Source organism: Tachyglossus aculeatus, chromosome X4, assembly GCF_015852505.1.
Source record: "Tachyglossus aculeatus isolate mTacAcu1 chromosome X4, mTacAcu1.pri, whole genome shotgun sequence".
In the NCBI taxonomy this organism is placed as follows: domain Eukaryota; kingdom Metazoa; phylum Chordata; class Mammalia; order Monotremata; family Tachyglossidae; genus Tachyglossus; species Tachyglossus aculeatus.
This window is the reverse complement of record NC_052098.1, coordinates 40,239,829-40,254,137: the sequence shown is the minus strand read 5'-3', so window position 1 is coordinate 40,254,137 and position 14,309 is coordinate 40,239,829. Positions and strand designations below refer to the sequence as shown.

Below are 14,309 nucleotides of genomic sequence, written 5' to 3'. Positions count from 1 at the left end.
CTATGCTGATCCAAGCACTTGCCCTATCCTGCCTTGATTACTATATCAGCCTTCTTGCTGACTTCCCTCCTTCCTTAAGAACCTCCAATGTTGCCCATCTACTGCCAATATCAAGCAGAAACTCCTTACCCTAGTCTTTAAAGCACTCAGTCACCTCTCCCCCCTCCAACCTCACATGTCTGATTTCCTACTACAACCCAGCCCACACATTTCACTCTTCTAATGCCAACCTACTCAGTGTACCTCAATCTCATCTATCTCACCCATGTCCTGCCTCTGGCCTGGAACGCCCTCCCTCTTCATTCTTTCATTCAGTTGCATTTATTGAGTGCTTACTGGGTGCAAAGCCCTGTACTAAGCACTTGGGAGATGTCTGACAAACTATCACTCTCCCTACCTTCAAAGCCTTATTGAAGGCACATCTCCTCCAAGAGGCCTTCCATACCTAAACCCTCATTTCCTCTTCTCCCACTCCTTTTTGCATCACTCTTGCACTTGGATTTGTTCTCTTTATTCACCCCTCCCTCAGCACATAGTACTTATGTACATATCTGTAATTTATTTATATTAATATCTGTCTCCCCCTCTACACTGTAAGCCTGTTGTGGGCAAGGAACGTGTCTTCTAACTCTGTTTTATTGTACTCTCCCAAGTGCTTAGTACAGTGCTCTGCATATAATAAGTGCTCAAAAAATACGATTGATTGATTTAACAAGGCATGGCCTTGAGTTGTTTTTCTAGTAGTAGGGATGATTTTCACAGAGCCAGCCACACTCTCTGACCAGGTTCCCTGACCGACTGCTATCTCTTCATCTGCCTTTCCATGTAATTGTTCTTCCTATTCGAAGAAGACACCACTGATGGTGAAATTCACCTATGAGGATGTGTGTGACTGAAAAGGCCAACGTGGGATCCACAGTCCCAGCCACACTGCAAACACAAAAAGGCTGTCCCTTGTATTGTCATGTTTAATATCTTCAGCGCCCGGCTCTGTTTTTTCTTTTGCCTTTTTGTCACTCGTTCCTTAAAGTTGCTACCATCATTAGTGCATGTGTCCCCCAAATGGCAAATAGCAGTGAAGAGAAAACTATTTTATAAGAATCTGAATAGGTTCATCATATAGACTCCAAATTCTAACCAACTGATCACCGTGGGAGGTTTCAGTGAAAAACTTCATCAGACCACAAGGGACTGAAAAGCTAAAATAGCAAAGTTTCCCTCTGCTCAGCAAATCTTGTAAACATCAGCCTGCAATCACCAACACTTCCTTTTGCCTCCCAAACAAGACAAAGATATAACAGATGCACCCAAGTCTAAACAATGGCATCTCATAGATTATAGTATTGTCCATCAGTGGAACTTGAAAGACATACAGATCACTGCGGCCACTGCAGAACACAGTCAACCACACATTACTTCAATCACAATGTGGCTTCAGACCAAAACACAGCACAGCAGGCACGATCTTTGCAGAATGACAGATGCAGGAAAAGTGCACAGAGCAAGACTGTACTACTGTGTTTATTGATCTAATGAAAGCATTTGACACCTTCAACAGACCAGGGTTCTGGCAATTGCTAAGCAAATTTTGCTGTCCTGAGAAGTTCACCATGATACTCTTTCAAATCCTGCTGAGGGATGGTATGGTTGGTTGAGACATATCAGCAGGAACCCTGCATGACCTTTTTGTACATTGCTTTCAGACTGAAGCAGAGCTGTGTGGTAGATTGAACAGGGCTTCCTGAGGATCTGGAAGGCAGAGTCAGAGTACGCTTCTGAGCTACTAATAATAATTAACAATAGTAGTAATTATGGTATTTAAGTACTTACTATGTGCCAAGCACTGTACTAAGCACTAGGGTAGACACAAGATATTGAGGTCAGACACAGTCCCTGTCCCAACCAGGGCTCACATTCTAAGTAGGAGGGAGAACAGGCATTGAATCCCCATTTTACAGTGAAGGTAACTAAGGCACAGAGAAGTGAAGTGACTTACTCAAGGTCACTCAGCATGCAATTGGCAGAGCCAGATCCTAGGTCCCTTGCCTTTTCCATTAGGCCATGCTGGCATGGTGCCATCAGCCAGAAAGACCCATGCCCCCACCCTATCACCACCCTGGGATTGGGAGCCCCAATAAGAAACTCTTCTAGCTCAACAGACTGAAAGGATCATCAAGTATCTCTGAGACAGTAGTTCAGGAGCTGGTCTAGGCAGATAATCGACTACCTGTTTCCCTTTACATCAAGTAGAAACTCCTTACCATTTGTTTGTGCAAGGGATTCTCTCTCAAAGATGCTCAAACTCATAGATGCAGACTCACCGCTGACCGCATCATCTTTGAACTGAAGGACACCTCTGCGGATGGGCTACAGGTGAGCTGAAGAAAATTGAAGTTATGTACAGCCTGCACCTGAGAAACCCTGCAGACAAGAAAAGATTTACATTGGCAACACATAATTTACAAGAAGTCAACATAATTCTGTTGTACACTGTCCAGTGATGCATGGAGAGAAAGAAATAGAAAACACAATTAGAAAGGTCAGTGTGGCTTTGGATAGGCTGCAAGATAGAATGTGACAACATGGCATCAAGTTGAAGGTCTGCAAGGTTGTTGTAGCATCCAACTTGTTATATGGCTTTGAAACTTTGACCTACATAGAAAACAATTCCAATCAATCAGTCATTGGTTGGGATTTATTGAGCACTTACTGTATGCGGAACACAGTTCTGCACACTTGGAAGAGTACGATTAAGGTTGAGGACACAGACCAAACCCTCAAAGTTCTTACAGTCAGATAGGTGAGGTAGACATGCCCGGTGAAAAGAGCATGGGTCTGGGAGTCAGAGGACTTAGATTCTAATCCCTGCTCTGATGTTTGCCTGCTAGATGACCTTGGGCAAGTCATTTAACTGCTCTGGGCCTCAGTTTCAACATCTGAAAAATGAGGATTCAATACCTATTGTCCCTCCTATGTAGACTGTGAGCCCCATGTGGGACAGGGACAGTGTCCAACCTGACTATCTTGTATCTAACTCAGTGTTTAACAAAGACAACAATCATTATTATTATTACTTACAAATAGTGGGAGCAAGAGAAAGAACAACAATAGAACCACTGATAACAGTAGTGTGACATGATAAATAGAAAAATAAGTGAAAAAGATATATACAATTGCTGAGGATAGGTGTTTAAATATAAGTGCTAAAAGCAGTTGTTAGATTAATACAATCTGGGAAGGAGGCTATTAATCAGGAAATGCCTACTGGAGGAGGTGGATTTCAGGAAGGCTTTGAGGATGAGGAGAGCTGTGTCTAGTAGATTTAAAGTGGGAGAGAGTTCTGGCAGAAGGAGAAGTGTGACCAAAGACTTGGAGGTGAGAGAATCGAGAGTGAGGTACACTAAGAGGTTAGTTTGGGAGTTTCTGAAGCACTTTCAGCATCATCATCAATGAAGTATACTCAACATCAATTTGCAGGATAGTATCACCAACAATGAGGTGCTGTAGAGATGGAAAAGGAGAGAGGTCACAGCTAATAAGTTTGATTTGGGAGTTACCCACGTAGAGGTGGTAATTGAAGCCGTGGGAATACATGAGCTCTGCAAAAGAGTGACTGTAAAGGGAGGAGAAGAGATCCCAACAGAGTCCACTTACAGTTAGGGGATGTGTGGCAGAGGAAGAAACGGCCAAGGAGTCTGAGAAGGAACAGCCTGAGTTGTGAGAGGAAAATGAGGAGAGAATGGTACCAAAAAAAGTAAGGTCAGATAGTAGCTTCAGGTAAAGAGAATGGTCCATAATGTCAAAAAGCAGCCAAACAATCAAGGAGGATTAGGGCAGAGTGAGAAGGATGTCATTAATGACTTTGGAGAAAACGTGGTCTTAGTGGAGCAAAGTGGGTTGAAATTGGATTGAAGAAGGTCAAGAAGAGAATTGGAGGATAAGTGGGGGCGGTTGGTGTATTCAACCCATTCAAAAAGTCTGGACACATACTGGAGGAGGGAGATGGGGCGATACCTGTATGGTGCTGTGGGGTTTGGGGAAAGTTGTTTTAAAACTCGAGACATGGTCATAATTGAAGGAAGAAGTTGAGGAGCCAACAGAGAGTGAGCTTTGAAGGTGGTGGTCAGGGAGGGAAACAGAGTGGGTGCAAATGTTTTTAGAAGGTCTGAAAGGATGGGGTGGGAGGTGCAGACCATAAAAGTTTGAAAGCAGATAGTTAATTTTCTCTTGAGATGAAGAGGCTGGGGATGGGAGACAGCTGAAGAAGTATGGGGAAAATGTGGGGGAGCTAAATGATTTCAGTTTTATCAATGAGGTAATTGGCAAGGTCCTCAAGAGTGAGCAAGGAAGAGAAGATAGGGGCACAGGGAATTTCAGGTGGGAGTTAAAGAATTTAGTGGATGTAATGGGCATGAGAGCAATGAAAGAGGAGTAGTGTTGTTGAGTGGAAGAGAAGACAGAGTTACAGCAAGTAAAAATGAATTTGAAGTGGCCAGATTTGGCCTGGATTTTTACCAGAAGTGCTCCCTGGCAAGAACACGAGTAGAAGAAGCATGTGAGGAGGTTATCCAGTGCTGGGGGTTGGTGATCAACAAAAGTACGGAGGGACAAAGGAGTAAATATCAGCAGAGAGGGTGGAGTTAAGGAGTGAATTTGTTCATGGAAAGAGGAGAGATTCCAGAGGGAGTCCAAATGGGGCATGTTGGCTGGAATAAGTAGAGGGGGTCTAAAGATCAGAAGTCTTTGTGGGAGGAAGTTTTACAGGGAGAAGGGGTGTGGGTGAGAAGGCAGGTTAGGAGGTTGTAATCAAAGAGTGGGATTTCAGGATCTGTGAAGTGGTAAAATCGTGGCTCATTGGAAAGAGCACGGGCTTTGGAGTCAGAGGTCATGGGTTCAAATCTCGGCTCTGCCACTTGTCAGCTGTGTGACTTTGGGCAAGTCACTTAACTTCTCTGGGCCTCAGTTACCTCATCTGTAAAATGGGGATTAAGACTGTGAATCCCAAGTGGGACAACCTGATCACCCTCTACCCTCCCCAGTGCTTAGAACAGTGCTTTGCACATAGTAAGCGCTTAACAAATGCCATTATTATTATTATTATTATTATTAAAATGATGAATTATGAGGAGATCTTGGGTCAGACCTAATTAACTTGTATTTACTCCAGTGCTTAGAATAATAATATAAGAAATAATTATAGTGTTTGTTAAGCGCTTACTATGTGCCAAGCACTCTTTGAAGCGCTGGGGTAGATACAAGGTAATCAAGCTATCCCACATGGGGTTCACAGTTTTAATCCCCATTTTACAGATGAGGAAACTGAGGCACAGAACAAGGATCAGGGGTTGGCTGGCAGGCATCAAGGTGAAGTTTCCAGTCCCTGGTCCTGAGTATCTTTTTTCCCCCACAATACAGGAATATTTCTCACAAAAGACAACTTCTAAACATTTTATTATTTCCTTTTAGGCAGACAATGGAACGGTTCACACTACAGAACCAACTCCAGCAACTTCTAGAAGCCCAGAGATCAGAAGGCAAATCACTACCATCAACCCCGAGGTAATGGGAATGGGGTTAGAGTTTAAAGTGCTCCGGCCCACTCTTTCTGGACTGGACTTTTCCAAAAATAAGGAGGCAATTAGATGATTAAACAGAAACATGTTGGTTCAGTTACTGCTTTTGAAAGGCAGCTTAAGCACAAGGTTCATGCTACGCTAGGTCATTCCCCTGAGCCAAATAGATAATTGTCACATTTGTAAGTAAGGCTGTCATTTCAAGTGCTTTCCACAATCACCTTCCGGCTTTCTAGTTTTACTTGTATTTGTTTCTAATCCTTGGCAAAGGCTATTCCATAGCTTATCGACTGTGTCATTTAGACCCGTTGGGAAATAGCTAAGCTCTTATGTAAAATTTCTTTTTAGTTCTCCGTCTTCGCCAGCTTCCAGAAAAGCCCAGTGGAAACCACCAAGTGCAGATGATTTGTCAGTAACCACCAGCTCAGATGGAATTCAGATTCTCGGCAGTTTGGCCACCCCCAGCCGCACCCGGGCTAAGGTGAAAGACGAGGACTCGGATAAAATCTTACGCCAGTTGTTGGGGAAAGAGATTGCGGAGAATGTTGGTGTGCAGGAAAAGCTGTCCTTGGAATTCCAGGATGCTCAGGCTTCCTCACGGAACATGAAGAGCATTCCCTCAGAGAAGAGGGAACAGAAGCTGGCGCGGCTGAGGCAGCTGATGCAGCGCTCCCTCGGTGAGGTCGACACCGAGCCGAGCAATTCTGAGGAGCGCAAGGGCACCCCGGTCAAAAGAGCAGACAAGCCCAGGCCACAGCCCATCGTGGAGGGGGCGGAAAGTGCCGAGAGCTTACAATTGATGATTAAAAAGCACACTTTAGCCCCTGGGCGCAGGTTTCCTTTTGGCATGAGAGCCTCCAAGTCGGTTGATGGCCACAGCCCATCTCCCACCTCAGAGAGCAGCGACCTAGACATTGAATCCCATTACCCGGCCCCTGGGAGTGCAGCTCCCAACCAGTCTCCCGGAGATGCCGCACCGTCTTCCCCCGATGGCACTGCAGCCCAGAAGACTGCTACGAGCCCCAAGAGTGCTCTCAAGTCCCCATCCTCCAAGCGTCGAACCTCCCAGAACTTGAAACTCAGAGTGACCTTTGAAGAGCCGGTGGTGCAGGTGGAGCAAACAGAGCTCGAATTTAATGGGGAAAAGGACCCTGAGCGGGGAAAATCTGCCCAGCGGCTTCCCTCCAGCAGTGAGGCTAGTGACCACCTCAAAAGGCCCTTTGGAACTTTCAGATCAATAATGGAGACCCTGAGCGGCAACCAGAACAATAACAATAACTGTCAGGCTGCTGGCCACTTCAGGACCTCATCGACGCTGCCCTTTACTTCTCTAGGAAGGAAGGCTGTGGACGCCAAGGGAAATCCAACAAGCTCGACGAGCAAAGGAAAGAACAAACCAGTGAGTGCTGCATGGAGAATTTCATTTTTGTTTTCAAACCACCGAATGGGTGACTTCTGATGCAACTGGGCTGGTCTTTCTCTTGGTTTGCTTCATGTTAGTCCCCAGGGAATTACAAAGTCTGGTCTCTGAAGGGGAGCGGGCATGGCTCTCCGGGATATTCTGTATTGGCTACTTCAAGTCAAAATACCTGGCTCAGCTCTTTCTTCCTTCTACAGATATCCTGAGAGAATCAGACAAGTGTGTATGAAACTCAGGGCCTTGATTATGCAAAAATGGCTCAATTCTAGGATGAGCCAGGGGAAAAGTGCATCTCTCCAAAAATTAGCGGTTCACCTGTGGGAGTAGAATGGATTCTTCCCAAGATGGAAGATTCTGTTCTTCTCACACCGGGGAGTAGTTGCCTGCTAGATGTCAGTTTAAAATCTGGAGGCTTAAGGAAGCCCAAATAAGGGTGTCCCCACAAATGGAGAGAGAACGAGGATGGGGTGTTGTTGACAGCTGCATCAGCACATCTTCTTACCCCTCCTCTCATCCTGGCACTGCCCACTTGGGCTACCACCATTGAAGAAAAGTCCTAGGAGACCCAGGATGTAGGGAGGGTGCATGGAGAGTCCAGGGTGCCCTCCATCAGGGAGGTCCTATCAGACGTTTTTTGACCCTGCCCTCTGAGGGATCTGCTTAGGCAGAATTTACATGGTATTTACTGAGTGCTTACTCTAGGCAGAGCACTGTACTAAGCGCTTGGGAGAATACAATATAACAGAGTTAGCAGACACATTCCCTGCCCATAATAAACTTGCAGTCTAGAAGTTTATCTTAGAGCAGTAACTCATGAACAAATTCAGAGTGAAGGAGCTACTGGTTCCATAAGAGCCCTGTGGTTAGACTGGGGCTCAAGTCCCCCTTAGGAAGATCCATGTGTAGCTTTATGTGCTGATAGGCCCTGTGATGGATTTTTATTATTGTTGTTATTATTTTTATATTTGTTAAGGGCTTACTATGTGTAAATAATATCTAAGTGCTGGGATAGATAGGTGTTAATCAGGTTGGACACAGTCCCTCTCCTACATGGGGCTCACAGTCTAAGTAGGAGGGAGTAGGATTTAATGCCCATTTTACAGTTGAGGAAACTGAGGCCCAGAAAAGTTAAGTGACTTGCCCAAGGTAACACAGCAAGCAGTTGGCAGGTTCAGCATTAGAACCCAGCTACTCTGATTCCCAGGCACATGTTCTTTCCACTAGGCCATGCTGCTTCTCATATTCTAAAGGATACCTGCTAGGAAAAGGTACAGTATATTATGGATTTCACATGCAGATAGGCTAGCAGAAGCATGGATTGGGATATAATTCTGCAGAAATGGGAGGTGAGGGAAAAGGTAGAAAGTGGAAGTCTGCAGATGTCCATATAAAAATAAAAAATATGATCTGCCATTACAGAAAACAAAATGATAAAAAAATAAATTTGAGTAAGACATCAACTTTTGGTTACTAAAACAGAGTCCCCCACCGCTCAATCTCATTTTAAGGACAGAGTAACCTCTCCCTGGACTGAGCTCAGAAATCACTGGTTCAGAGGTCTAATTTTGTCCTGGCCTCTGTTCAGAGAGGGGTGGTTTAAAGAGTAGAACTACTGCTGTAGCAGCTATTCCTAACCTGTGCAAGGACTGTGAACTGTCAGCTATCCTGGCTCACCAAATACTTTGTGTGGCTGGGTAGGAGTAAGGAGGTTAGGAGATGAAAGTCTAGCAATTTCTAAGATCAGTCAATCAATGGTATTTATTGAGCACTTACTATGTGCAGAGCACTGCACCAAGCACTTGGGAAAGCACAATATAACCAAGTTGGTAGACGTAAGCCCACAAGAAATATGGAAATTCATCCCCCAATGCACTGTTTCCATTCTTTCCATCTGTTGTTGTACTGGTGCACTGTCATCTCTTCACTGCATGCTTTGTTTCAAAGTCTTTGAGTCCTGTGCATGTGCTAAGCTTATTGCATGTTTTCAACTGGTTTTTTTTTTGCATTGAACCTCTCCAGGAGACTTACCACAGCTGCACGAATCTTTCCTCTAGTGCGCTGATCGAGGAACATCTACGTAACTATGCATGGTATGTGCCACTGGGGAATGAGATGCCAGCTTTGCTGTTGCCTTTGTATCTTGATTGCATGTGCCTGCCAAAGTGACCCTGAAGCTCACTTGTATAATAGCTGAAGCCAGAGGAAAATGAACAAAAAAATCTTTCACCCGTCTATTCCCTTCCTCCCCTCAAGAGCCAATCCAAGCCTGTAATTGCTTGAGAAGCAGCATGGCCTAGTGGATAGAGCACAGGCCTGGGAGTCAGAGGGACCTGGGGTTCTAATCCCAGCTCTGCCACTTGTGTCTCTTGTGTGACCTTGGTCAAGTCACTTCACTTCTCTGTGTCTCAGTTCCCTCATCTGTAAAATGGGGACTAAGACCATGAGGCTTATGTGGGACATGAACTGTGTCCAACCTGATTATCTTGTATCTACCTTAGTACTTAGTACAGTGCCCAGCACATAGTAAGTGCTTGACTGTCAGGATATAATAATCATATTTATCGAGCTCTTACTGTGTGCAGAGCACTGTACCAAGCACTTGTTAGAATACAGTGTAACAGTGTTGGCAGACAAGTTCCTTGGACACAGTGAGCTTCTATTCTAGAGGGGGAAACAGACATTAATATAAATAAATAAATTATGGATACATGCATGAGTGCTGTGGGGCTGAGGGAGGGTGAATGATGGGTGAAAATCCAAGTGCAAGGGAGTCGCAGAAGGGAGTAGGGAAAAGAGGAGTTGAGGGCTTTGTCAGGGAGGACCTCTTGGAGGAAATTTGCTTTCAATAAGGCTCTATTATGAAGACAAAGGGTGTTCCAGACCAGAGTCAGGACATGGGCAAGAGATCTGCAGTGAGATAAACAAGGTCGAGGTAGAGTGAATAGGTTGTAATAATAATTACAGTCCTCTAGGCTGTAAACATCTAGTGTGCAGGGAATGTATCTGCCAACTCTGTTCTACCATGTGGTCTCAAGCACTTAGTTCAGTGCTCTGTACAGTACTCCATCTACAGTCTCACATTTCCTCCTGCCCTCAAAGCGTCTCTACCTGGATGTCCTGCCATCACCTCAAACTTGAACTTACCACGTCCAAAACAGAGCTCCTCATCTTCCCACCCAAACCCTGTCCTCCCCCTGACTTTTCCATCACTGTAGACAGCACCACCATCCTTTCTGTCTCACAAGTCCATAGCCTCAGCATTATCCTTGACTCCTCTCTTTCGTTTAACCCACTTATTCATTCTATCATTAAATCCTGTTGTTTCAACTGTCACAACATCGCTAAAATCTGTCCTTTCCTCTCCATCCAAACTGCTACCACATTAATCCAATCACTTATCCTATCCTGACTTGATTACTGTATCAGCCTCTTTGCTGACCTCCATGTTTCCTGCCTCTGCCTACTCCAATCCATACTTCACTCTGCTGCCCAGATCATTTTTTGTGCAAAAATGTTCACTGCATGTTTCCCCGCTCCTCAAGAACCTCTGCTGGTCGCCCACCCACCTCCGCATCAAACAGAAACTCTTTACCATCAGCTTTAAAGCACTCAATCACTTTGCCCCCTCTTACTTCACCTCACTGAGCTCTTACTACAACCCAGCCTGCACACTTTGCTCCTCTAATGCCAACCTACTCACTGTACCTTGATCTTGCATATCTCTCTGCTGACATTTTGCCCACATCCTGCCTCTGGCCTGGAACATCCTCCCTCTTCATATCTGACAGACAATTACCCTCCCCATCTTCAAAGCCTTACTGAAGGCACATCTTCTCCAAGAGACCTTCCCTGACTAAGCCTTCATTTCCTCTTTTCCAACTCCCTTCTGCGTCACCCTGACTTGCTACCTTTATTCATCACCCACCTCCCCCACCCAGCCCCACAGCACTTATGTGCATATCCGTACTTGATTTGTACTAATGTCTATGTCCCCCTGTAGAATGTAAATTTATTGTGGGTAGGGAATAATAATAATAATAATGATATTTGTTAAGCGTTTACTGTGTGCCAGGCACTGTACTAAGCGCTGGGGTGGATACGAGCAAATCAGGTTGGACACAGTCCCTGTCCCACGTGGGGCTCCCAACCTCAATCCCCATTTTACAGATGAGGTATCTGAGGCCCAGAGTAGTGAAGTGACTTGCCCAAGAGCACACAGACAGGTGGCAAAGCCAAAATAAGAACCCATGACCTTCCGACTCCCAGGCCTGTGCTCTATCCACTACACCATGCTGCTTCTCTGTTACATTGTTGTATTGTACTCTCCCAAGTGCTTAACACAGTGCCCTGTACATAGTAAGTACTCAATAAATATGATTGATTGAGATGAGGGAACTGAGGCACAGAGAAGCTAAGGGACTTGCTCAAGGTAATACAGCACATATGTGGTAGAGCCAAAACTAGAACATAGGTCCTCTGACTCCCAGGCCCGTGCTCTGTCTCATCTCCTGCCTCCTGGAGGGTCTTTTTGTCACTCACTCTTCCAGTCCCTCAGAGGGAGAGAGATCTTTGCCCTCATGGGAAACTGGACCCTGTGAGGCTTAGTGGAAAGAGCCTGGGCTTTGGAGTCAGAGGTCATGGATTCTAACCCTGGCTCTGCCTCTTGTCAGCTGTGTGACCTTGGGCAAGTCACTTAATTTCTCTGTGCCTGTTACCCATCTGTAAAATGGGGATGAAGACTGTGAACCCCTCGTGGGACAACCTGATTACCTTGTATCTACCCCAGCGCTTAGAACAGTATTTGGCACATAGTAAACACTTAACAAATACCAACATTATTATTATTATCAAATCCCCAAAGCCAAAATGGTGATTCTTCTGGGTAATTTCTTGCCAAATCCAACGGCTCATACTCTGTCCTAATGCTCCTCGACCTCTCAGCTGCCTTCGACACTGTGGACCACCCCCTTCTCCTCAACATGCTATCTGACCTTGGCTTCACAGACTCCGTCCTCTCCTGGTTCTCCTCTTATCTCTCCGGTCGTTCATTCTCAGTCTCTTTTGCAGGCTCCTCCTCCCCCTCCCATACTCTTACTGTGGGGGTTCCCCAAGGTTCAGTGCTTGGTCCCCTTCTGTTCTCGATCTACACGCTCTCCCTTGGTGACCTCATTTGCTCCCACGGCTTCAACTATCATCTCTACACTGATGACACCCAGATCTACATCTCTGCCCCTGCTCTCTCCCCCTCTCTCCAGGCTCGCATCTCCTCCTGCCTTCAGGACATCTCCATCTGAATGTCTGCCCGCTACCTAAAACTCAACATGTCCAAGATTGAACTCCTTGTCTTCCCTCCCAAACCCTGCCCTCTCCCTGACTTTCCCATCTCTGTTGACAGCACTACCATCCTTCCCGTCTCACAAGCCCGCAACCTTGGTGTCATCCTCGACTCCGCTCTCTCATTCACCCCTCACATCCAAGCCGTCACCAAAACCTGCCGGTCTCAGCTTCGCAACATTGCCAAGATCCACCCTTTCCTCTCCATCCAAACTGCTACCCTGCTCATTCAAGCTCTCATCCTATCCCGTCTGGACTACTGCATCAGCCTTCTCTCTGATCTCCCATCCTCGTGTCTCTCCCCACTTCAATCCATACTTCATGCTGCTGCCCAGATTATCTTTGTCCAGAAACGCTCTGGGCATATTACTCCCCTCCTCAGAAATCTCCAGTGGCTACCAATCAATCTGCACATCAGGCAGAAACTCCTCACCCTGGGCTTCAAGGCTCTCCATCACCTTGCCCCCTCCTACCTCACCTCCCTTCTCTCCTTCTACAGCCCACCCTGGACCCTCCGCTCCTCTGCTGCTAATCTCCTCACCATACCTCGTTCTCGCCTGTCCCGCCATCGACCCCCGGCCCACGTCATCCCCCGGGCCTGGAATGCCCTCCCTCTGCCCATCCGCCAAGCTAGCTCTCTTCCTCCCTTCAAGGCCCTACTGAGAGCTCACCTCCTCCAGGAGGCCTTCCCAGACTGAGCCCCTTCCTTCCTTTCCCCCTCGTCCCCCTCTCCATCCCCCCAGCTTACCTCCTTCCCTTCCCCACAGCACCTGTATATATGTATATATGTTTGTACATATTTATTACTCTATTTATTTATTTTACTTGTACACATCTATTCTATTTTATTTTGTTAGTATGTTTGGTTTTGTTCTCTGTCTGCCCCTTTTAGACTGTGAGCCCACTGTTGGGTAGGGACTGTCTCTATATGTTGCCAACTTGTACTTCCCAAGCGCTTAGTACAGTGCTCTGCACATAGTAAGCGCTCAATAAATACGATTGATGATGATGATAATTCAGGGCCAAATAGGACAGTTTCTGCTTCGCTTTGCTCAGACACCTGACCAATAGCCACAGAAGGTGTGGCATAGAGGAATGTCCTGAATACAGAATATCCCAAAACAGCCAATGAGGTGGGGAAGTGTGGAGAGGAGGTAGAGCGCCACCTCACCTGAACACCCATGGGCCTCCTTCAAGCCCAGCTAGCCACGCACCTCACTCTAGTTGAGAAACAAAGGAGATTAAGGAGCCAGGGACATTTCTTTAGGGGGAGATAGGAGTCTGATTTCTTTATTTTTGGAGAAAGTTTCATCATTTAAAAGAAAAATATATAAAAAAACGTCAGGTCTGTGAGGGGATTGTTGTTGTTGCTTACTTTTTTTATTTTCTAAATTGGTTACAGCTTGATATCAGAGAAACTAAATTTATCTTTGATGCCCTTTAAAATTAGATTCAACTTTATTACTTTGAACAGCCTACAGTACATTTCAGCAGCAGAGGATTATTCTGTTTATGATGAGCAAATTAATCTTTATTTTGTTTCGAAAACGACAAGTTGGTTTTGAGTTATTGCAACTCTGAATAAATGTTTGTAATTACCCAGGCTTCAGATGCCAGTGAAACATGCATTTCCCTCAGTTTAAGTCCATTTGAGATCTGTAATCCATTAAAGGGTGCATTGACTCATGGATAGGAAACATGGCATTGACCCTTAGACACCAGCAGACAGACCACTGTCCTCTCCACCGTGGTCCTGAGGGTCTCACATCAAGAAACCTCATATACTGGCACAAGTAGTTAATAGGATGCCTTAAAAAGAAAAGCTCATTAAGCAATAGAATCCATTAGGATGGACTTTACTGCAGAGTAATTAACCATCCAGCGAATTAGGTATCCAGAATCAAAATATAGAGGGCAACATTATAGATCTGAAGTCAGCAGTTGTTGGTCATCTGGGGAAGCAGTATGGCCTAGTGGATAGA

At 45.6% G+C, this 14,309-nt stretch overlaps 1 protein-coding gene across 4 annotated transcripts in view; it reads left to right on the top strand.

Annotated features, from left to right (window-relative positions):
• LOC119948011 (synuclein alpha interacting protein) overlaps positions 1-14,309 on the top strand; it is a 259,871-nt gene that overhangs the window by 230,218 nt on the left and 15,344 nt on the right. For 3 of the 4 annotated variants that reach the window (XM_038769796.1, XM_038769797.1, XM_038769798.1), the window contains 3 exons: positions 5,467-5,559; positions 5,922-6,972; positions 9,013-9,083. In XM_038769796.1, the coding sequence (XP_038625724.1) occupies positions 5,467-5,559; positions 5,922-6,972; positions 9,013-9,083 (1,215 nt within the window). The remainder of the gene's footprint in view (positions 1-5,466; positions 5,560-5,921; positions 6,973-9,012; positions 9,084-14,309) is intronic. The other variant, XM_038769799.1, reaches the window with a different exon arrangement.